The sequence below is a fragment of the Merops nubicus genome, unplaced genomic scaffold, assembly GCF_000691845.1.
Source record: "Merops nubicus isolate BGI_N331 unplaced genomic scaffold, ASM69184v1 scaffold14082, whole genome shotgun sequence".
Classification (NCBI taxonomy): domain Eukaryota; kingdom Metazoa; phylum Chordata; class Aves; order Coraciiformes; family Meropidae; genus Merops; species Merops nubicus.
This window is the reverse complement of record NW_008592962.1, coordinates 49,887-72,803: the sequence shown is the minus strand read 5'-3', so window position 1 is coordinate 72,803 and position 22,917 is coordinate 49,887. Positions and strand designations below refer to the sequence as shown.

At 50.9% G+C, this 22,917-nt stretch overlaps 1 protein-coding gene across 1 annotated transcript in view; it reads left to right on the top strand.

The window, feature by feature from the left end:
- Positions 1–954: 954 nt before the first annotated feature.
- LOC103768181 (hydrocephalus-inducing protein homolog) overlaps positions 955–22,917 on the top strand; it is a gene marked incomplete at both ends in the record, with an annotated part of 71,375 nt that continues 49,412 nt past the window's right edge. Inside the window, 9 exons of the mRNA XM_008935320.1 lie at positions 955–1,054; positions 6,130–6,248; positions 7,815–8,038; positions 12,282–12,349; positions 14,213–14,448; positions 15,284–15,384; positions 16,815–16,973; positions 18,084–18,213; positions 22,579–22,731. Coding sequence (XP_008933568.1) covers positions 955–1,054; positions 6,130–6,248; positions 7,815–8,038; positions 12,282–12,349; positions 14,213–14,448; positions 15,284–15,384; positions 16,815–16,973; positions 18,084–18,213; positions 22,579–22,731 — 1,290 coding nt within the window. The remainder of the gene's footprint in view (positions 1,055–6,129; positions 6,249–7,814; positions 8,039–12,281; positions 12,350–14,212; positions 14,449–15,283; positions 15,385–16,814; positions 16,974–18,083; positions 18,214–22,578; positions 22,732–22,917) is intronic.

Genomic DNA, 22,917 nt, shown 5'->3' with positions numbered 1-22,917 from the left:
TTCTTCAAACTGGGAAAACTTATAACAGGGTGTAACTGGTGGCATTGTTCAAACCAGTTGCAAGAAGTAAGGGGGAGCCTTTACAAAGCAGGGGTGTCTCCGAGCATGCCCACCACCAGCAAGGCTCCCTGGGGCTGAACACCTGGGAGAGGAGGAGAAAAGCAGAGGGAGAAGACCCTGAGGAAGCAGCAAACAGATACAGACATGCTGGTAGCACAACCCAGACATAAATCCCTGAGCAAGAGCATGGCAAAGAAGAGCTTGTTTTTTGAAATAGGTGCGGCGCTGTAAGCAAACCCCAGCTCCTCATGTTTGAGGTCACTTTGCTGGGATAAAAAGAATGCATCTGACTCAACTCCTTTCCTAGATCATCTGTCAGCTGGAAGAGCCTATGGGCTGGCTTGACAGCTCGTGGCACCGGGGAGAATAGCAGGAAGGAGCCTGGTCTTCACTGATCCCATGTAGGAGGGCTTGTTCTGCTGGGGGCTGAGTGCCCCAGCTCACCAGAGGACCTCAACTACTCCCATGCACGTACAGGGGAAGCATTAAGAGGGTTAATTCTTTAACTAAGAATGGAACAATCTGTTTGATTTGGTAAATCTTTTCTGATCTGAGTAAAAGCATTCACAGAGCAGTGGTTTGAAGGAGAGAGATACTTCGTGCTTAGATGGGCTGGTACCTCTTAAGAAATCCTTCTTGGTGCTCTGGAGCGTGAGCCAGTTTGGTTGCTTTGTTATAGCCCTGGCTTATCAAAATGCTTCTACCAGGTGCCAGTAAAGGCAAGGATTCCAATTTTTTGGCAGCTGCTTCCAAAGTCTCTTATAAATTTTGTTGATAAGTGTTGCTTGCTCCTTGCTTTTCTTTGATGCTCTAAATAAATGCTACAAGGCTCTGGTTGAAAAAAAGAAAATTAAGGCTACAAGATAAATGGTTTTCTGTCTCTTTCTGTTTTAGGAGGGGGATGTCTGGCCAAATTCTTCAGCTGAAATTAATGTGATCTTTCAACCCCAAGAAGCCAGAGTCTATCAACAAACGGTCTACTGCGACATCTCAGGTACAGCTCCTTGGTCCTGTTCCCCACACTGAAGATGAGGCACAAACAGTTTTTCCAGCCAGCTCGGTCCTTACGTAGTTGCCAGGAAGGGCCAGTGGTCCACTAACATATGCCCGCTGTCCCTGGGGTTTCCAGGTTGTCTCGTGTCTGATGCCAGGGCTCAGGACACCCAACTCTGGATCACTGATCCCAGAATAACCAGGGCAGGCAAAGGCCAAGTTTCATGCCATGGATTTGCCAGCACTTGCTCTGCTGTGAGTTGTCTGTAAAGCCCAAAGAGCTACAGAGCAAAACAGCTTTAGTGAGCAATCACTAACCCTTGTAGACCATTTACATCCTCCAGGATGAGGCTTTATTCCATGGATGCATCATCAGACCCCTGAGATGGTAGGAGCTGAGTTAAAATGTGCTCGCAGTCCCTGGACCCACCTCCGTGGTGGCTACCTAGATGCTGCCAGGCTTTGGGTGGCTGAGCCGTTCAAGGACCATCTCTGGCCACCACACGCTTCTCTCTGTGCGTGGGAATTGCCACCTTGGGGTCCCAAGTGCCTCAGGGTTGTGCAGGGCTTGCTGTGCTCAGCAAGGGGAACAAACACCCTCCCTGGAACTGGTGTCCCAGCAGTCTGCTAGACAAGCTTTGTGCTCATCCTGCCTTACCAAAGTGCTGTCAAGTCTCTTCCTGGGAGCAGTTATCATTGTTCCCCCTCCTCCCCCCCCCTCTTAGGCCATTTGTGCCCTTACAGAGGTGATGGCTTTGCTGTGCTAGCACGGGGCAGGGAATGCTTGCAGCAAGGTTCAGGTTACCTCGTCCTTCCTCTATGCCTGGGCACAATGCTGCTTTAAGGTGGTTTTTTTTGGGAGCAGGAGATTGCTGCAGACCTGCATCCAGGTCTTTTTTCCCCATCTAAGAGGAAGAGGTGTGAGGTCTGTGGTCCTCTAGCAGCCAGACTTCTGTTCTGGAGGGTGCTGGAATCACTAACCCAGCTGCTTTACTGCTCCAAGCTGACAGATACAAATGTCATGAAACAGCTTTTTATTTATACAGTAATTGCACAGGGTTTACTTGGCAAATGCCACCTACAGTAATTACCTGGGGCTTGTGTTAACAAACTGTCTTCCTGCCCACCAGCTGCAGTTGTTAGAGCTGTGGAAGGAAAGGATTGATTTAAAAAGCTGCTCCCAGGGGATTTCTTGCTCAGGGCTGTGCTCCTGGCTCTATTTTTTTTTTTTTTTTTTTTTTTTAATCTGGTGAGAGGGGTGTCCATCACTTTGCTGCAGGGATCTCCAAAGGTTGTGCCTTGGGAGGTTTTTGGTTGCAGAGAAAAAGAAAACAACTTGCATGCAACCCTCAAGCTGGTCTGGAGGTTACAAGAAATCAAGATCTCTGTTGAGAAAGTGGAGACTGCTCTTGAAAGATCTTTACTCTTCCACTGGCTCCTTGGAAGAAGGCCTCAAGGAAGTAATTTAAATGATGCATTTACCCCCCAGTCCCTTTCAAAACCGAGCTGATCCCCAGGGTCGTCATGGGGGGATCTGTCCCAGAGTCAAGGTCACTGGGTGCAAAAAGAGCTTGAAGAAGGCAACAACAATCTTCAATTAGGCAGTCAATTAGTTTGGCTTCTCAGCTCCTCCTGCATTCCCATGTCAGTCACAGATCCCCTCAGAGGCTGACTGCAGACCATATTTTGCCCCTTGCTGGGAGTATCTGGGAGCTTTGCCCCAGTGCAGCTGGAGCTCATGGCCCACTGAAAAGGAGCTTTGCTGGCCTCTGGTTTGTTTGGGTTTTTTTTTGCAGATGCCTCCCTAAATTGCTCAGCAGATGCTTCTGGATCAGGTGATTTACAGAACCCATCAGCACTGTGCAACTTGCAAAGCTGGCAGCGAAGAAGTGCTTTGAAATTTGCTCTTGGCAAATATTGACGCTCAAGATGAACTTTGAGTTATTCATGCAAATAAAGCTGTGGCTCTGGAGTGCTGGAAGGGAGCACACAGTGAGGGGCTCAGACACTGAAAATTCCTGGGGTGGTATAGGTTTTCTGCCATTTCTAAGCTACTCTTGCAGGAAGGAGCAAGCTCCCAAATGATAACCACTCCTTTACCTTGTGATGTCCTGCATGATGGAAAACTGGATCTCTGCTGACCTGGCCAGATGAGAATCACGTTCAAAAACAGTCACAAAACACAAGTACGTTCTGTGGACAAGAAAATGAGTGTCAGAAAGCAGCAGAAGTTAAGGACTTTGGCAACGAAGTGCTGTGCTCTTGGGCTGCCTACACCCCTATTTATTTCAGTGATGTGCCAAGGTGTTGTTCCTACTGAGATCCAAATTCTTGCTCCACCACGTGAGGGTCTGGGATTGAGGTTGAGAGGCTGTAGCCCCTCTGTGCCCTTGGTCTGTGTGCTCTGGAACATGGTATGGTGGGAGCATTACAGGGCTGCAGCCCAGCTGCACCTTTAAGCAAGGGTTGCATGCTCCTCAAGTGCATCCAGGTGGGTGCATGAGGGTGGTGAGGCTCTGACCTGGGTTGTCGAGAGAGATGGTGGATGGCCCATTCCTGGAACCATTCCAGATGAAGTTGGCCGGAGCTCTGAGGAACCTGCTGTAGTTGCAGATGTCCCTGCTCCCTGCAGGGGATTTGGCCTAGATGGCCCTGAAAGGTTCCCTCCAACCCAAACCACATCATTCTATGAAATCCCAGCTCCTGGCAAAGAGGAGGACATTCTTTCTCTTTTTCTTCTCAGCTTTCCTAAATGCTGCTTGTGGTTTAGTCCGTTCCTCCTCCTTTGGGAAGAGCCCACTCTGAAGTTCACCTGGAAGGAAGAAGAGCAAAATTTCTGGGGTAGAAGAGAAGATGGTTTTTATGGACCTTCAGGAGAGGTTGAGGACCTGCTGAAGAAGGAGAAGAACTGCCACTGTTTTTTCACCTACAGTGGCTATGGGACATAAATCTCAGCTTGACTATGGCCAAAAGCTTGTCACTTGGGAATCTTTGGAGCTTCCTAAGAGCTTTTTGTGGCTGGAGTTGGTAATGAAAATTAAACCACATGTGATGCAAGATGGAAAAATCTTTTGATAGTGAGCACCCAATAATTCCTCTTATAGGATGTCCTGGAAATAGAAATATACAACCTGGCAATTAACACCTGGGCTGTGAGACATAACTGTCATCTCTGCTATCAGGTGGGCTTTGGCTGGATCCACTTCAATGTTGTCTCCAACAAAAGCTCCCTCAATCTTCCTTTCTGGATTTGGATCTTATCAAACATCTTCATCCCATGGCTGCAAGATGAAAAAGTCAGGAATCATTGAAAAGGCTCTTCCAGGAGATATTTTTTTCAAATTGTGATCCAGTCACTGTGGTGTCACATCTGGGCTGGTCTTTGCAATAAATAAATTTGGAAATTCTTGAATTTCTGTGCAGAAGTCTTAAAAAAAAAAGTCAGCCTTCAATCCCTTATCTTTAATAAATGGTGAGCGTGGCACAAAAGGAGCTTGAAGGACAGAGGAGTATTTTTTGCAAAAAAGCTACAGTGAAGGTTGTATAGAATCATTTTGGTTCAAAGAGACCTTTAAGATCATTATGTCCAACCATTAACCCAGCACTGCCAGGTCACCACTGAACTGTGGCCCTTCATGCTACATCTCCACAGCTTTTCAATCCCTCCAGGGATGGGGACTTCCCTGAGCCTCCTTGGCTCCAGGCTCAACCCCCCCATGTCTCTCAGCTGCTCCTCACCACACTTGGGCTCTAGACCCTTCCCCAGCAGCTTCGTTGCCCTTCTCTGGCCACGCTCCAGCCCCTCAAGGTCCTTCTTGAAGTGAGGAGCCCAAAACTGCACCCAGGATTTGAGAGGCGGCCTCCCCAGTGTCTAGTGCAGAGAAGACAACTTCTGCCCTGGTTCTGCTGGCCACACTAGTGCTGGTCCAAGCCAGGATGCTAGTGGCCTGGGCCACCTGGTCATAATCTATCTCATCTCCATCTGGCTGTTGACCTCCCCAGGTTCTTTTCTGCTAGGAAGCTTTTAGGGCTCTCTTCTTGCCCTTGTGCTACTCGCCTTCCATGCAGAGTAGAATGGGATGGCAGGAGACTCAAGCTGAAACCTGAGGTAGGATTCAGCCTCTTTGGGCTTCTCAGGTGGCTCAGAACAGTTCTGAGAGTTAGCAGACTTGCAGAAGAAAGTTGGCATCTTAGAGTTTAGCTGGAAGCCTCATGCTCTCAATTGCCTTTGCAACGAGTGATGAGTGTGTTAGGAGAACGTTGACAGCTTATCTCAGCTGGTTGTTGAGGAGGCTGGTCTTCCATAACTGCTCAGCATGCTTCAGGTAAGGTGTCTTCACCAAGCTGAGCTCTTGGCATCGTGGTGAGAATAGGTGAGACTTCTCCTCTCTGGAGATCATAAAGCCCTGTGTTATTGAGGTGCTGCTGCAGGAGGTGAGCCCTGGAGCACCCAGGTATGGAGCCATATGTTGGCCACAGGTTGTGGCTCAGCTGCTTGGCCTGCTCCAGGCAGCACCCAGGTGTGTAGTTTGCTGTCAGCAGAGACCTTCACCTTGCTTGGCCTCGTGCTTCTCTGCTCCTGCATCAGTGCAGCCAGTGGATTTTTATCTTCAGTTGTGCTTTATGAGCTTTGTGCCTTTGCCGAATGGGTTTCAAAGCTCATCTAAGCACATGGGAAGAAATTCAGAGATCATGTTTTAAACTTAGCATCACTTCTTCTACACAAGTTTTCTTTGGAGAGATTCCAAACCTGCCTGGACGGCATCCTGGGCACCCTGCTGTGGGTGACTTGCTGGAGCAGGGAGGCTGGATGAGATGATCTCCAGAGGTCCCTTCCAACCCTAACATGCTGGGATTCTGTGAACTGGTGGCTAAATTAGAAACCAGCACAAGGAATTGGTCAGAAATAAGAAACCAGCCCCAAAACATATCTCCTGAGGGAAGAGAAGGGTCCTTTATCTTCTCCTGGTGCTGGTCCCATCCAGCCCAAAGTCAGGGACTAGCACGGGGGCAGCCTGGAAAATCCCAGGAAACAATCCCAGGAATTGTTGTACTGAAATGGAAGTCTCTCCCCAGGCCGTGAGACCAGGCTGCCCCTGCGCCTCAAAGGGGAAGGCACAGGGCCCCGGCTCTGCTTCAGCTTCCAGCAGCTGGACGTGGGGAAGGTGTTCCTTGGATCAGCCCACAGCTATGAGGTGAGCACTGGGAGCTGGGCTGGATCCTGATGCCTCCCAGGGGCACAGAGAGTCTTGTGGGTTTTCTCGGAGCTTGAGCAGGGAATATCTGATGTAAGAGTCCAATCTGGGGGGTTTCACAGAATCTGGGTACTTCTGATGGCGTACAAAAATTGTATGTGTTGTTTGTGAAGCCCTAATCCCTGTTTTTTAGGGTTGGGAAGCCTGGAGAGGAGAAGGCTCCAGCTGGGGAGACCTTCTGGGGGCCTGCCAGGACTTCAAGGGGATGTGTCAGAAAATTGGGGACAGACTTTTGAGCAGGGCCTGTTGGGACACGACAAGGGGAGATGGTTTGAAACCAAAAGAGGGGGGTTCTAGGCTAAAGAGAAGGAAGAAATGTTTGACACTGAGGGTGGTGAGCCCCTGGCCCAGGTTGCCCAGAGAGGTGGTGGATGCCCCATACTTGGAACCATTCCAGGTGAGGTTGGCCAGGGCTCTGAGCAACCTGCTCTAGTTGGGGATGTCCCTGCTCCCTGCGGGGGAGGGGGGTGGACCAGATGACCTTGAAAAGTCCCTTCCCACCCAAACCATTCCAGGATTTTGAGCAATTTCCTTTTGAGATCAGCTGGGAGGCTTCCTGCAGGAAAAAAAACTGGCTTGAAAAGACAAGTGTTCAGAGGCTTTTTTTTTCAAGTTCTAGATGTGATGCACCCCTGGAGTCTGTCTCTTAAAAAGCAGCTGGAACAAATTGACTGTTTGAGCTCAAGTCCACTGCAAACACTTTCCAGTGAAGTGCATCCTGCCGATTTGTGGGAGCTGGAGGAAAACCATCCAGCCTCCTGGCTCCCATCTGGCCCTTGCAAAGAAACTGGGAGTGCCAACTAGTGTCTTGCCACACCTCAGACCTGGTGCACCTCTGGCTCTGTGAAGAGCTAACACTGCTGGAAAAATGATGCAAAGGAACTTTTTATCTATTTTCCTCCCATGTCAGGTCTTCTGAAAATAATAATAATAAATAAAAAAAAAAAAAGCCAGAGCAACTGAAAGAGGTAGAAAATGAGGCAATACATCATACCAGACACTTTCAAAAGCTTGACTGTGGCAGGGAAGGACACATTAAGGTGTTTTCTTACCCAAACGTTATGCTCTCTATGCATTTTTAATGCTGATCCTTTATTTATTCTTTCTCTCCATCTATTATTTTGATTACTCGAGCAAACGGGAATAAGTAGCTGATGCTGTTGGTGCTGTCTTAAGCAGCTAGACTGGAGGTAAACCTCAGCCTAGGGTCCCTCAATTTCACCTTGCAGTAGTTGGCTTTGGTTTGGGGAGGTCTCTTGGTCTTCACAGGCAGATGGGGGCATGAAGAGAGCTGAATCTCAACACATGCTGCAGGCCTGTGTCATTTGTTTGGGGCAGTAGAGCTCTTGAGTCTTCAACAAAATACAGCTTGGCTCTAAATTTATGTTGTTGGTGTTTTTTTTTTTTTTCTGATAACAGTAAAACCTGTTACTTAGAAAACAAATCATCCTCTGTAAGAGAGGAGAATTCCTCCTGTATTTTCATTTTGCTTTCTTGGTCCTGCAGGTGATCCTGTTCAACAGAGGAGCCATCGATGGTTTCTTCAGCTTAGTCCCTCCAGCTACAGCTCTGGGCTCCTGCTTCACCTTTCTCCCCCAAGAGGGCATCATTTTGCCAGATGGGCTTCAAGTTATCCAGATCTCCTTCAGTTCCACCATTCTGGGGCAGTTCACAGAAGAATTCCAGTTCAGTGTGAAAGGATCCCCTGAGCCTGTGACCTTAACCATCAGGTGAGGAGGACTGTGAGAGCTCAGTGGGCACTTCTGTAGCTGCCTCTGGGTAGTCATCTCCCACTGACCTCATTTCATGATGGAGCAGAGAATAAAGGTGTTGTCTGAGGTCTCAGTCTTGGCTCTGATCCTGGTATCCCCATGATAAGAGCCAGGACCTTGGCTGAACCTTGCAATTCCTGCAGCAAATTAAATGTAATTGTCTATGGGAGGAGATCATCGAATTGAAGAGTTATTTGGGCTGGAAGGGACCTTTCAAGGTCATCTAGTGCATCATCTAGTCTCTTTTAGTGTCAAGCCATGCCCCCTTGTCCTGTCCCAACAGCCCTGCTCAAAAGTCTGTCCCCAGCTTTCTGACAGGCCCCTTGCAGTCCGGTCAGGCCCCCAGAAGGTCTCCCCAGCTGGAGCCTTCTCCTCTGCAGCTGCCCCAGCCCAACTCTCTCCTGCTGGGCTCCCAGCAGAGGGGTTCCCCCCTCGGGTCATTGCTGGGGCTCCTCTGGCCCCACTCCAGCAGGTCCCTGTCTCTGCTGTGCTGAGGACTCCAGAGCTGCCCCAGCACTGCAGGGGGGGTCTCCCCAGAGTGTGGCAGAGGAGCAGGATCCCCTCCCTGCCCTGCTGCCCACCTATGACCATGCCCCTTATGCTCTCAATGCCCAGTTCAACTTTCAAAGTCTTGGATTCTTCTGGGAAGCAGCTTTGCCTTCATGGCTGAGCTGGGATGGCTCTTTCACTTTCCAGGATGGTGTTTGCACAGAATTTGACAGCAGCAGGTTCCTTTTGTGATCCTTGGGTACCACTGTGTGAGGACCCCAGGGCTTTAAGTGACACTGTCCATGCTGCAAAAATGTTTAATTGGAGGCTGCACAGGAAAGGTGTAGAGATACCTGCTGCCCAGTCTGGGTTCCCCTCAGCTGGAGTGTCTCCTTCCTACAGACAGGTCATTCCCCTTTGGCCATGGCAGGCAGTGTGATGGTATCCATGTGGATGGTCTGGGATGCTCCATCTGAGCACACAACAGAGCCAGCAGAGGTGGCTGGAGATGGCTGAGGGTGGGCCAGCCTTGGGTGATTCTACAGCCAGAAGCAGGGTTTTTCAAATCCTCTGGTAATAATCCACACCAAAGAGAGAGCAGCAGCCTCAGCACCACCTCTCGTGCTAATGTGTTGGGACAAGCAACGTCCTTTCTGCAGCCAGCAGAGTGCTGAGGTGGGAGGTGAGGAGCTCTGCAGCCAGCGCCGTCACAAGGGCTTGGGCATCATCCCCTGGGCTGGTGCCACTGCAAAAGATAATCCTCCCTCAGCAAAGGGGAGAGGAAGTCAGAAAGACTGATGGTAGGAGAGGCCAAGGTCACTTCTCAGGACGTGTCCCAGCTGGCCTATCCCATGGGCTGGTGGGATATGTCCCATGATGCTGGGTGCTGCTGGTTGAGGGGTGACGGTGGTGCTCCCTCAGCAGCCAGCCTCCTGGGCTGCTGCTCTTGAGAGGCACTAGGTTGAGGTAGCAATGAAGTGAAAGGAATGTGCACTTGGGTTTATCAGTAAGATGAGGGGAATGGATAAACCCAAGGTTATTCCTTTGCAGGAGAAGGGTGGTGAGAAGGTCTGTTGACCTCAGTACCAGAACAGTTCCGTTGGCTTTGTGTTTGGAGGGAAAGTGCTGCTTTTTTTGGAAATCAAGAGGGAACATTTCACAACCAAATAATTTATTCTTCTCCGTCCCTCCTCCCCCAGACTGGTCACGGGGTGTTACTGCAGAAGCAGCTTTCTCCTTGGGCAAGGGCACTTTTTGCTTGGGAAGATGCACTTCTCATAGGTGGAACACAGCATTGCTCAGATGGTGCCCTCTGCTTTGCTCCTGGGAAGGGAAGGAGCTCCTGGTGGGATTGGTGTCTGTTGGCTTCCTCACAACCATGTGAAGTGGTCCTTCTTCCACCACTGATGCTCTGACTCCCCATGCCCAGCACGTCCTCCCCTTCTTTGTGGCCACTGTGTTTAGCCAGCACCACCCTGGGCTCGATGCAGGTCTTGGTGCAAGAGGTTGATGGTCCTTCTTTATTTCTTCCTCATCCTTGTGTTCTTCATTCCTGGCTGTTGGCTCCTGAGGAGTCCATCTGATGGGACCTCATCATCCCCATCTGCTCCTATGCAGACATCCCTCTGCAGTAATTCCCACTGCAGTCTGCTCCTCCCTGAGATGGCATCTGCCTCCTGGAACTGGAGAGAGTCCAGCTGAGGCTATGGAGATACTGGGAGGACTGGAGCATCTCTGTCAAGGAGAGGCTGAGAGCCCTGGGGCTGTTTAGCTGGAGAAGAGAAGCCCCAGAGGTGATCTGATCAATGCTGATCAAGAGCTAAAGGACCCACAGGGAGCAAGAGGCTGGGACCAGACTCTTCTCAGTGCTGCCCAGAGACAGGACAAGGGGCAACGGGCACAAACTGGAACCCAGGAGGTTCCACCTGAACAGGAGGAGAAATTTCCTTGGTGTGAGGGTGGCAGAGCCTGGAGCAAGCTGCCCAGAGAGGTTGTGGAGTCTCCGGCTCTGGGGAGATTCCAAACCCACCTGGATGTGATTCTGGGCACCCGGCTGTGGGTGACCTGCAGGAGCAGGGGGGTTGGACAAGATGATCTCCAGAGGTCCCTTCCAACCCCACCATGCTGGGATTCTGTGATTTCTGTCTTGCTTTTTTTCAAGGACCTCTGTCCAGCACTTACTTCTCCTTCTCCAGCCCTAGAACTCAAACTGTTTATTTGCAGATGCCTTTGAGATGTCCACCCACCAGGCCAAGCTGAGCCACCACGTTTGGGAGATTTTGAGCACAGGATTTACTCCTCCATGGAGAAAAACTCCCAGTTTGAGATGAACTGGAGGGTGGGACACTGGGCTGTGAAGGAACAGCGATGAATGTTCAAGTCGTTCCTCTCCCACCTTGTGTCGTCCTTACTGCTCTGCAAGGACCACCATGTCCCTTCAGAAGAACATTATTTAACGCCACTGTATGACACAGCTCTTGCCAAAACCTCTGCCTTTCCCCCTCTTCTCTTGCAAGCTCTGCTGTTCTCAGCGGTGGTGCTCAGAGCTCTGGCCTGGCTCCTTGCCCAAGCCTTCTGGGCAGGCGTTCAGGTCGAGCTTACTTGAGCACAGATCGAGTGAGCTCAGCAGAAATGGGAGTCACTTCCCCACTCACCTGGCAAGGCTCCTCCTTGGCGCTTTCCCAGCGTGATCCCCAGCTGTGGTTGGGTTGGAGGTAGTTTTCCATCGTCTCCTGGCAAGCGCCGCCGTGGAAAGCCCAACTGCTCCCTTTGCTCCATCCCAAGGAAGCTGTTAGGGCTTGGGAGGTTAAGTCTCATTATCTGAGGTCCTTGGAGAGGGGACTTCAGCAGCAGTGGGGATTTGCTGCCTGATTTATTCTGATTCAGCTCCAAGAGTCGGATTGAAGCTCCTGAAAGTTGGGTTTGGGGTACGCACTCAGGAGATGACCAAACCATAGGTGATTATTCAGTTGGAAACCAACCTTACAAGGTCTTGAATGCTTGTTTCTTTGGTGTTTAGGAAGGGACGCTGGCAATGGGGCACCGTGGATGAACATGGGGCCCCCAGGAGGGTGCTAGGGTCTGTTCGTGTGCAGAACAGCCCCAGTGTAGTCCTCTGAATATAGAAAGCTCTAGTTCACTGTGGTCCTTGATTTTTGAACTAAGAGGCAGAGCTGGCACTGATTGCATCAACCATGCAATGAGGCCATGTCTGGTGTGCAGCTAAAAGTGCTGATTTTGGTGGATGTTGGTGAATTTTGGAGTTTGGAGCCTGTCTGCTGAGTTTAAGGATGAGCAAGATGCTGTGGTGGGCTCAGGACACCCATGTTCACTGGTTTAAGCTGTGTTGCTCCTGCACGTATCAGCTGGTGCACTGGTCACAGGTTGATACTTTCCTCTAAGATTCAACCATCTGCTTTGTAGAATTGTTGCTGATTCTCTCAGTGGATGTTTGGGGCTTTCCTGGGTTCATGCCTCCAATTTCTGCATGCGTAATGATTGTGTGGGTCAAGATCTTCTGAGCTAGACTTTCATATAATCCATGGAAACACCAGTTCCAGCTAAGAAACACTAAAGAAGGGAACCTGTGGCTGGCAGGGCTGCTTACAATGACTTCGCTTGCATGTGGACACCTGTGTCCATCAACTTACAGGTGGGGAAACTGAGGCACTCTTTAACCAAACCAATGTCTCCTCTGCCTTTGTCCTCACAGGGGCTGTGTCATCGGACCAACTTTTCATTTCAACGTGCCTTCCCTCCACTTTGGTGATGTCTCCTTTGGTGAGTGTGCCCTGGGCTTGGACCACAGGTTGAGAGGTCTGTGCCTAACCAAAATGGAGCACTTCAGTGGAAGAAATACATCACTTGTGTTCCTCCAGAGCAGCCTTTAGGGTGTCCAAACCAAGGCTGATAGTTGCTTTGGCAGTATTGTACCATCAGGAGATCAAACAGGACCAAAGGAATCAAAAGTCAGTATTTTCTGCTGTCCTTCATAGTTTGTTCATCCCCAAGCTCCAAATTCTTGCCAGCAGAACAACTGTAGAAGTCCTGGCCCCAGAGAGTGGGACTGCAGGAGAAGGGGGTTCCTGTTGCAAGGCAAGGACCCCGTTCAACTCCCTGAGCTTCAGTGTAAGGGCACCTCCTTCTCACCTAGGAGTGATGGCCAAGCAGTAGCTCTGCATCAGGCACTGATGTCCTCAGAGATACTGACTCCTCCTCCTTCCTCACCAGACACCCAGGTCTGCTGACAGCTCCCGTGGCTGAGCACCCAGAGCTCTTTGGATCTCCACTGAACATCTCCATTGAAATGCAGATTGTGGGTCTCCATCTGGGTCTCACAAAAGGCTTTTTGCTGAGAGGATCCAAAGTTTCAATGTGAAATTGATTGTGGGTTGATTGAAGGGCCGTTAGCATTCTGTGCCCAGCATGCCACCCTGTTTTCATGCTGTTCCTGGACTTTTTAAGGCAACCCATTAACTTTCCTGAGCTGCTTCCTTCCCTCCCTACATCCCCACTCTGCCGCTTTGTTTCCTTTTAAATAAATAAAGCAAGAAGCCTGGTTACATAACAAGAGGTCCATCCTCCGTAATCTGATTTCGTTAATAAGGCTTCTTCTGCTGAAGCCACCTAGTTGGTGTTTTGTGGCTTCTTTTAACTGTTCTGCTGACTGTCCTCTGCATCTGGCCACTTCAGTCTCCTTTGGGACTCTGAAGGCTCCATTTGGCCTTTTAGTGGACCTCCTGATTGAGTAATTGCTGGAGGTGGACATGGAGAAACCGTGTCTGCAGTTGGTTCTTCTCCACATCTCTATTCATGTACCTCTTGGTAAGCAGGTCATGGGAGATGTCTCCTTCCTGCAGAGCTGGCCAGCCAAGCTAGATGTTCACTCCACAGCAAGCTGTGGGCTGGTGTCCTGTCCCTGCAGAACATCCCCACACCAGGTGTGGTTGTGTCACTGGCTTTCCATCATGGAAAGCTGTTGTCCAAGCTGAAGTGATGTCAGCTTCTGTGGTCAGGAGCCAAAGCCCAGTGTGCAATGTGGATGAGATGTCCCCTTTTGTTAGGTAGAGTGAGACATGATTCCTGCCAGTTTCTAAGCAAGGATCAGGTTTGTCTCCAGTGGAGTGGGCTGTGAGTTGGCACTTGCTCAGTCTGGTTGCCCCAAAACAGGAGATGCCTGAAGGATCCTGTCTGGAGAAACTGCATGAGAGTGCACCAGGTGCAGGACCCTCCACTTGCCCTTGTTGAACCTCATGAAGTTCCTCTCTGACCAACTCTCCAGCCTGTCCAGGCCTCGCTGAAGGGCAGCACAGCTCTGGTGTGTCAGACACTCTTCCCAGATCTGTATCATCAGCAAACTGGCTGAGGGTCCCCTCTGTGCCTTCATCCAGGTCATCGATGAAGACATTGAGTAAGGCTGGACCCAATCCTGTCCCCTGGGGAACACATTGTGAAGAGTGGTCATTGCCAAGGAGGCAACCCCTGTGATCAGAGGGAACTTAAGAGACAATTAATTCCTTGTTCAGCTTCTCCATTAGCTGTAATTCCAGTTGAAAAGAGCTAAACTCCAAGCTCAGCAGGACATTTCCACCAGGAATCACGGGAGAATCGTAGCATAAATTCCTCTTTGTGTCCTTTTCCCAGGCTTTCCTCACACCTTGTCCTGTCGCCTCACTAACACCTCCTTGGTGCCCATGACCTTCAACCTTCGCATTCCTGGGGACGGCTCAGGAGAGCCCAGCGTGACCAGTTTTGTGCAGGTGGTGGACAACACTCACCCATCCTGGAGGAAGGGAGCCCGGGGTCGTGTCAGGCCGACCGAATTTACCATCAGACCCCGCAGAGGGACCATCCGCTCCCAGGGATTCGTGGACATCCAGGTAGGGGAGAGGAGTCCAGCCAGATGTGCTTCAGCAGGGAGAGCTGAAGCTTTGCTGATGTCTGAGAGGGCTTAGCCCTGCTAGCTTAGACCATAACCTGAGAGATCTGCACCAGCGTTAGGTCTCTGTTCGCTGGGCTACTACTCTGGGCCTACTCTGCAGGAGCAACGTTTTGCTTTGCAGATCAGAAGCTGAAGATCATGTACCCTGTGGTCAAGCAGAGGAGCCATTCTTGTGGTTTTGAGAGCTTCTTAGAGCTATTTCTTTGCTTTAAAGTGGGCAAAGGGAGGAGGACAGAAGGTGGCTGTTGAAGAGAGCTGGCATTGTATGAATGGTTTTGCTTTTCATGCTGGTCTTCTCCTCTCCCGTTGAGCTGAAGGAGCTGTGTTCCCTCTGGGGATCTCCAGTGGGGACTGAAAAGGCTCTGGCAGCCATGACCTGCACAATATTTGCTGGGCCACGTTTTTCCCTCAGCTTCCCACTGTCAAGCTGAGTTCCTCCTGTTGTAGGCAACAGATTTCTCCTGGATTTACGCTGCTGTGGTTGAGACAAAAAATTAAACCCTTCATTTTCATACGGTGGTGAGCAGAGCATTAGTGTAACTGTGGTTTAATTCAGCTTATGGAGGGTCTGAGAGCTGCCAAGGGTATTTATCAAAGCAGGAATTGTCAGAAGACTTTTGTCACTCTCAGACTGTGTTCTACATGTGGACAAGCAGAAGAATTAAGGCAAAATCCTCCCTTCTCCTTCACGTGGAATGAGAACCAGAGGATACCACATGTGGATGATGGTTTTAGGGAGTGATAAAGTATTTGATGCTCTCCTCTTCCACCAGGTCACCCTGTGCTCCAACACAGTGAGGAGATACGAGCTGGCACTGGTGGTGGACGTGGATGGTGTTGGCAAGGAGGTGTTGGCACTGCTCCTCACAGCCAGGTACCAAGGCTTTCCTTGAAGCTCATCATCTTTCCTTGTGCCTCCATCACCTGCACATGCTTTGCTGGCTCCAGCTCCAAGTAGGAAATGTTACTTAATGAGCTGGTTCTGCCCAGCTAGATCTGAGAGCAGCAGTGTTTTGGAAGCAGCCCATGTTGAGAAGCGCCTGGGCTCGATGGACAGGCATGGCCCCGAGTCTTTTTTGGAAGAGAACAGTCATTTGAGTCATTGCTGACCTGGTTTTTGATGCTTGAGGTGTAACAAATCTCCAAAGGGCTGTCTCTCCATTGCCTGAGGGCGCTAATGTATGGGGTTGGGGAGTGAATCACAGAATGTTTCAGATTGGAAGGGACCTTTCAGGGTCATCCAGTCCAGCCCCGCTGCACTGAGCAACGTCTGCAGCATGAGCAGGTTGCTTAGGGCCCCAGCCAACCTCACCTGGAATGGTTCCAGGGATGGGGCATCCACCACCTCTCTGGGCAACCTGGGCCAGGAGCTCACTACCTTCAATGTCAAACTTTTCTTCCTTTAGTCTCAATCTCCCTCTTTTAGTTTCAAACCATCCCCCCTTGTCCTGTCATAACAGGCCCTGCTCAAAGTCTGCCCCCAGCCTTCTGACAGGTTCCTTTAAGCACTGAAAGGTTTCAAGAAGGTCTCCCTGGAGCCTTCAACTCTGCAGGCTGCCCAACCCAACTCTCTCAGCCTGTCCTCTTAGGAGAGGTGCTCCAAATGGGAAAGAGGCTATGGCAGGACTGATGAGGGAAAAAGAAAGGCAAGATCTTATAAGGGGAGAAGTCCTTGCTGTAGAAGGTGAGCTCAGGTTTCTCTGCATCCCTTCACTTCTTTTGAGCATTAATGTTTTCAGACTTGAGCCAAAAGTTGTTCTTGCTGCAGCCAGATTCAATCCCGTTGTGCTGCAGTGGGTGTCAGTTTAATTACAGGAGGGACACGGTTCGGTGGTGCTGGTCCCTCTCCCAGCCTGTGCCTGGGCTGCAGTTCTTGTAAAACCAGTGCAAACGGGAGCAGGCAGCTCATGGAGCGTGGTGGTGAAGGACCAAGGTCGCTGTAGGAGCTGGGCGAGGGTGTCACCCACCCTGCAAGGCAGGTTGGGGCTCGTGTCCTCCACTGCTGGGTCAGCTTGGCTGAGTTTTGAGGCTGGTTTTTTTTTTTTGCTGAGACCCTGGAGCCTTGTGTCCCTGGAGCCTTGGTGAGCACTGGTCCTTGGTGGGAAGGCTCTCCCAGAGCTCATGCTTTGCTGGGACCATTGGGAGAGACGTGGAAGCCTTCTGGGGCAAAGGTGCTCGTCAGTACCACCAGAGAGTGACCAGCGTGTCATGCTCCGTTTCACCACATTCAGGGAGCAAACAAATTCTCCCTTCTCGTGCCACCTCTAACTCCACAGTTCTAATTGTGGTCGTCTCTTTGCCTAGATGTGTGGTTCCTCCTCTGCGAGCTCTCAACCCCGTCGTGACGTTTGGGCGGTGCTTTCTCCAGTTCCCTTCCCAGCGGATGCTGACCCTGGTCAACGAGAGCGACCTTCCGGGCTGCTACGGGGTTCTGCCTCAGGTTGGGCATCACCTCTGCCTCCTGCCCTCAAATGGTGGCTAGGGGCTTACTAGGGAACAAAAGGGTTTGGTGAAGACCTTGCTGGTTTGTACACAAGCCTAGAGGTTTCCTGAGAGCAAGAACCTACCTGAATATAAACCTTAGGAAGCAGTTAAATAGGAACCTACATGAATATCATCTTTAGGAAGCAGCTTAAAATCTTTAGGAAGTAGTTTATAGCTTAGTCTCTGGGATGCTTTCATGAACTTAGAGGGCTGGAAAAAGCTGCTGCCCACACAGGAGTGGGTGTTTCTGGATGCAGCAGCTCCTGGACCCACTGAGGACACCAAGCATCTAAAAATCTTGCATCTTGTTTTGTGCATTTCTACATTCTCCAAGGGATTTTTTAAAAAATGGGTGTGAAATGTATTTGTGGTAGATGTTCAGGAGTTTAAATTTTCCTCAAAGGTCCCTCTGAAGTTGCATTTGATTCCCAGTGTCAGCCCAGGCTGGGGGTGAAAGGCTGGAGAAGGACTTAGGGGTGCTGGGGGTGCGGAGCTGGCCAGGAGCTGGTCTGGGGAGACCCCCCTGCAGTGCTGGGGCAGCTCTGGAGTCCTCAGCACAGCAGAGACAGGGACCTGCTGGAGCGGGGCCAGAGGAGCCCCAGCAATGACCCGAGGGGGGAACCCCTCTGCTGGGAGCCCAGCAGGAGAGAGTTGGTCTTGGGCAGCTGCAGAGGAGAAGGCTCCAGGGAGACCTTCTGGGGGCCTTGCAGGGCTTCAAGGGGCCTGTCAGAAAGCTGGGGACAGACTTTTGAGCAGGGCCTGTTGGGACAGGACAAGGGGGGATGGTTTGAAACTAAAAGAGGGAGATTTAGACCAGAGAAAAGGAAGAAATGTTTGACACTGAGGGTGGTGAGCCCCATGTCCAGGTTGCCCAGAGAGGTGGTGGGTGCCCCATCCCTGGAACCATTCCAGGTGAGGTTGGCCAGGGCTCTGAGCAACCTGCTCTAGTTGGGGATGTCCCTGCTCCCTGCAGGTGGCTGGGATTGGACTAGATGGCTTAAAAGGTCCCTTCCAACCCAAAGAAATTCTACAATGGAATGATTGTCCCTTGTAGGAGCAGAAGGAGGACGCTGCTGTGTGGTTCTCCAGCCCTGTTCCCTGTGGGATTCTCCATCCTCACAGCTCAGTGGAGGTCCCGTTCACACTCGAAGCCCGGGTGTTGGGAGAGCAGGACACTGTTGCTTACGTGGCCGTGTTTGGGAGTGAAGGAACCCCACTGGTGAGTGCTGGGGGAGATGTGTGTGTGCTCTTCTCACTCACTTGGTGGGGTGTCAAGTGTCCAGGGGTTCTTCCAGGGAAAACAAGAACTTCTCATACATGGTGGGGACAATGAAAGAAAGGATTTGTGATGTCAACAACAGCTAATGCCTGGAGAGGTGGCAGAGTGGGATCCTCTGAGGTGGTGATGGAAGTGTCTGACAGCATTTCATTAAGAGCCCCATCTGACACCCAGCACAGTGCCCGTGTCTCACACATCAGGTGAACAGCAGCTGCCAGTTCATGAGGACTTTTGTTCAGGAGCTCCCAGGGGCACCCTGAATCCTGCTAAACCAAGCCCTTCAACAGTGCTTAAGGGCTGCAAAGCTGGATTTAAGCCTTTCTGGAACTCAGGCCCATCAGTCCTGAGAAATCTCCACCAAACCTCCTAGCCAGAAGGCCCAGATGAAGACACACGTCTCCACACCACTTACTTGGGGCACAGGGACTTTTTTTTCCTACCAAGATTGGAAATGGCTGAGGCAAAGCAGTGCTGGGCTAAAGCCTCCTTGAAAGGTGGTGGAATAGGAAACAGCAGCGACGACAACAAAAACGTGGGTGAAAGAATGTTGTTAATTAAACTTTAATTTAAAAAGATATTAACTTTTGAAGCAGCTGGTTTAAAATGTCTTGCCATCTCTCCGAGCAAGGAAGAGGATGTCAGAGGATCCCTGGGACCTTTAAGCTTTCTGTAACAGAAAGGAAGGGCTGACATTCTGAGAGGAGTTGCAGGGCTTTTAAATTTTCATTAAAATGAAGAGAAATTATGCTGCTAAACCCCCTGGATGCCACAGAACAACCCAACCAGGCCATGGGATGACCGAGCAGCACAGGTTTTGCTGGGCTGTCTGAACTGGGACAAAATAATTCCTCGTAAATACGAGGCCCAAGGGTTAAAACTTTTAACAGGGAGAGTTTCTCCCCACTGGAATAACCAGTTGTCACCACCAGCCTGGTTTTTAGCTACAGAAATCTTGCAAAGCTTTTACCCTTGGGTTAGCAACATGTGGTTTTGAAGTTTACATGACCTTAATCTTTTTTCTTTAGTGGGAGATGAATGTCCATCTCGGCTGGAGAAGCCTCACTGTCCCTAAATAAATGACTAGAGGAGGCTGAGCCAAGTGTGGGCACCCATTAGTTGATCTCTAACTTGCAGGGTTTACTCTTGGTCACTGCCAGCACCCAGCAAGTGCTGGTAGAAACCTCCCTGTGTGTACCAACAGCACAGAGCTGAGTTTCTGGCTGTCGGGTGAGATGATTGGGGTTTTCTCTAGGCCTGCCTTAGCATTCCAGGGTGCTATCAGTAGTTCCAAAGCTCCCTGGGCGTGCGGACAGCCCAGCTGTCGTGCCACACACCCTGCACTGGTGGCAGATCCTGCCCAGATGCATCACACGAGGCAAACCTGCCCTCCAGGAGCCTCTGCAATGGGGTAGAGCAGAAGCTGAGCTTGCTCTTCTTGTCTCAAGTTCTACTGTCTGCTCTCCAGGTTGAATCTTTATGCTGTTCTAGGTGAAAAATGGTACAGATCTCTCATCCAGGTTGTGTAGGGTCCCTCCGTGGGTCTGTTGCCTGGGGTTTTGTTGTCAGGTGACCATGTGCCAGCTTCAGTTTGGTGCGTGAAGACTTGAGGAACTGGTGAAATCGAACCCTGGGGTTACTGGTGGCCAGGCAGGCTCCTGTGCCACGGGCAGGGGGTTTGGCAGCTGGCCACTGTCACAGTAAGTGGTCACTCAAACCATGGCTGTCGGCCAGGGCCAGATGCTCTTCTCTGGTGAGTGATCAGAGGGGACATTCCATAGCCCTGGACAAAGCCAGCAGTGCTGCTGGGGGCTGGGTGTGGGTGGGAGTGGCTATGTTGCCCGTGGCAAAGTTGCCATCTCCTTTGACTGCCTTCCTCTGTGTGTCATACTGCCCTTAACGCTGCTGAAAGGGGTTGTTCTTGTCCCTTTTAACATGTCCCTTGGCTGCTCATGGCTTGGATAAGTGGACACTTTGCTGGGTAAAAAACTGGCTGGATGGTTGACCCAGAGAGTAGTGGTAAATGGAGTTAACTCCAGCTGGCAGCCTATCACAAAAGGTGTCCCCAGGGCTCCTACTGGGGCCAGTTCTCTCAAATGTCCTTCAAAATGATCTGGACAAGGGGCTTGAGGCAGTCTGCAGACAATATCAAGCTGGGCAGGAGTGTAGATAAGCTTGAGCATAGGAGATTCTACAGAGGGACCTGGCCAAGATGGATCGATGGGCTAAGGCCAGTGGGATGAGGTTCAACAAGGCCAAATGCTGGGTGCTGCCCTTGAGTCACAGCATCCCCCTGCAACACTCCAGGCTGGGGCAGAGGGGCTGGAAACTGCCTGGTGGAAAAGGACTTGAGGGTTGTGGTTCAATAGCTCGCTGAAGATGAGCCAGTGTGTGCCCAGGTGGCCCAGAAGGCCACCAGCATTCTGGCTTGGGTCAGCACTAGTGTGGCCAGCAGGACCAGGACAGGGCTTGTCCTCCTAGACTGGGCACTGGGGAGGCTGCTTCTCAAATCCTGGGTTTGGTTTTGGGCCCCTCACTCCAAGAAGGACCTTGAGGGGCTGGAGCATGGCCAGAGAAGGGCAACGAAGCTGCTGGGGAAGGGTCTAGAGCCCAAGTGTGGTGAGGAGCAGCTGAGGGAGCTGGGGGTGCTGAGCCTGGAGCCAAGGAGGCTCAGGGGAGACCTTCTGGTTCTCCACAGCCCCCTAACAGGAGGCTGGAGCCAGGTTCGGGCCGCGCCAGTCAAGCAAGAAACAAGCGCCAGGGCAAGAGGAAACAGCCTCAAGTTGCCCCAGGGGAGGTTTAGGTTGGACATGAGGAGAAATATCTGCTGCAGAAGAGTTGTCCAGGGCTGTGCCAGGCTGCCCAGGGCAGTGGTGGAGTCCCCATCCCTGGAGGGGTTTCCAAGCCATGGAGATGTGGTGCTGAGGGACATGGGTCTGTGGGGATCTGGCAGTGCTGGGGGAATGGTTGGTGATCATAAAGGTCTTTCCCAACTAAACCGATTCCATCATTCTATTCTTGGATGAAGGGGTGTTTTAGAAGCCCTTTCCTTGGGGAGGGTAGATTGTGTTAGCACACCCTTGTTGAAGCCAGCTAGGCTGGGCATGCTCTGGGTGTTACTCTGCCAAAGTGTCCTGACCTGCCTTGGCTGCTTCTGCCCTGCTGTCACCTGGAGGCAAATCCAGCAGGCAAGACACAGCTCTTCTCACCAGCTCCTCCTTCCCAGGAGCTTTGGGCAGCATCACCCAGCCTGCAGCCCTCTGTGCCCCCCTTCTCCCAGGGGTTCCATCATCACGCGTGGCTTCAACTCCTTATTTTTGAGGTGCCAGCCTTGGTACGTGACTCTTGGCTCCTCCTTGCCTGCGGTGGTGTCCTGCTGAGGGCTGAGCATTTCTGGATGCAGCTCCTTCTGGCCGAGCAGTTCTGACAGCTGTCAATGCTGTTTCCTTCAGGCAGGCATCCTTCAAGGGTTGACATCATCAAGGAGGGTTTCTTGTGTGGTTAGATCACACTCTGTGCCCTCCAGGGAGTCCTACAGTAGCTTCTTGGTGTTCAGAGGTTTCTGCCTTCAGGTCTCATTTAAGAATTGTGCTCTTTGGAACCACTGAAATCCAAACAGGCTGGAGAAATTCTTCTGGGCTTTCATGACGTGAGGAGGTGGCTCAGCAAGTGGGTCTGAATTCCTCCTCCAATAATTTGTGCCAGGGCTGAAAGAATGAAACTTTGGGGTCTCAGACTGACAAATGAAAAAAACATGGCTTGAATTAATTAATAACTACTGTCCATTATTAATATAATACCAGGAATACAGGTAAGCACAAATCAGAGGCAGGTGATGTGTGTGATCTCTCTGAGGAGCTCACTTTGCTCTGGCCTTGGGCTGGTTTTCACAAGTGCAGCTTTGAGAGTGTTAAAAATGTCACTGTCTGAGTCTTCTGCTGCTGCACAGCCACACAGGGAGGGTAGTTTGGGGCAAAACTGAGCAGAAAAAGGGCTGGGAGCAGGCACAGGGTGGAGGAAGGGAAGGTAACTGTGTAAGGGTTGTGGAAAAGCAAGGGTGAGATGCAGGGTTTCTTTATCTTCTGGTACCAGGAGCTTGGGGTGATAGGTGGGATCACTCCAGATCCCACACGTGCTCCTGGCCTTCTCCTTTGGGCTTACAACACTGAGAACTTCAAAGAGCCAGAATTCTCCACAAGTCTAGGGATCTATCCCCCTTAGAGCTGTCTAACCTTTTCAAACTTTCCCTCTCATGTTTTTGTTTTTGGTTTTTTTTTCCTAATCTTTCCTGCCTGCTTCCTGGAGCAGAAAATCCATTTAGTGAGCACTGGAGAAGGACCAGTTGTCTACGTGCAACCGAGTAAGATAAATTTCGGCAGCATCCAAGTTCTACAAGATGTTTCCCGAGCTCTCCACCTCTCCAATCAGGCCGTCATCCCTGCATCCTTCTGGACAGAGATGGTAAGTGTCTGGCATTCTCCAATGAAAATGACTTCTCTGGAGTAGCCCATGAGCTGATTTTTTTTATATGCAACTTTTCCACCTTGCTGTCCATGAGAGAAATCAAGGTGCTCCATCATGGTGCACCAAGTGGAGCCCGTGGCTCTGGGGGCAGTTCTACCTGGAACACCCCTTGGTAAAACAGAC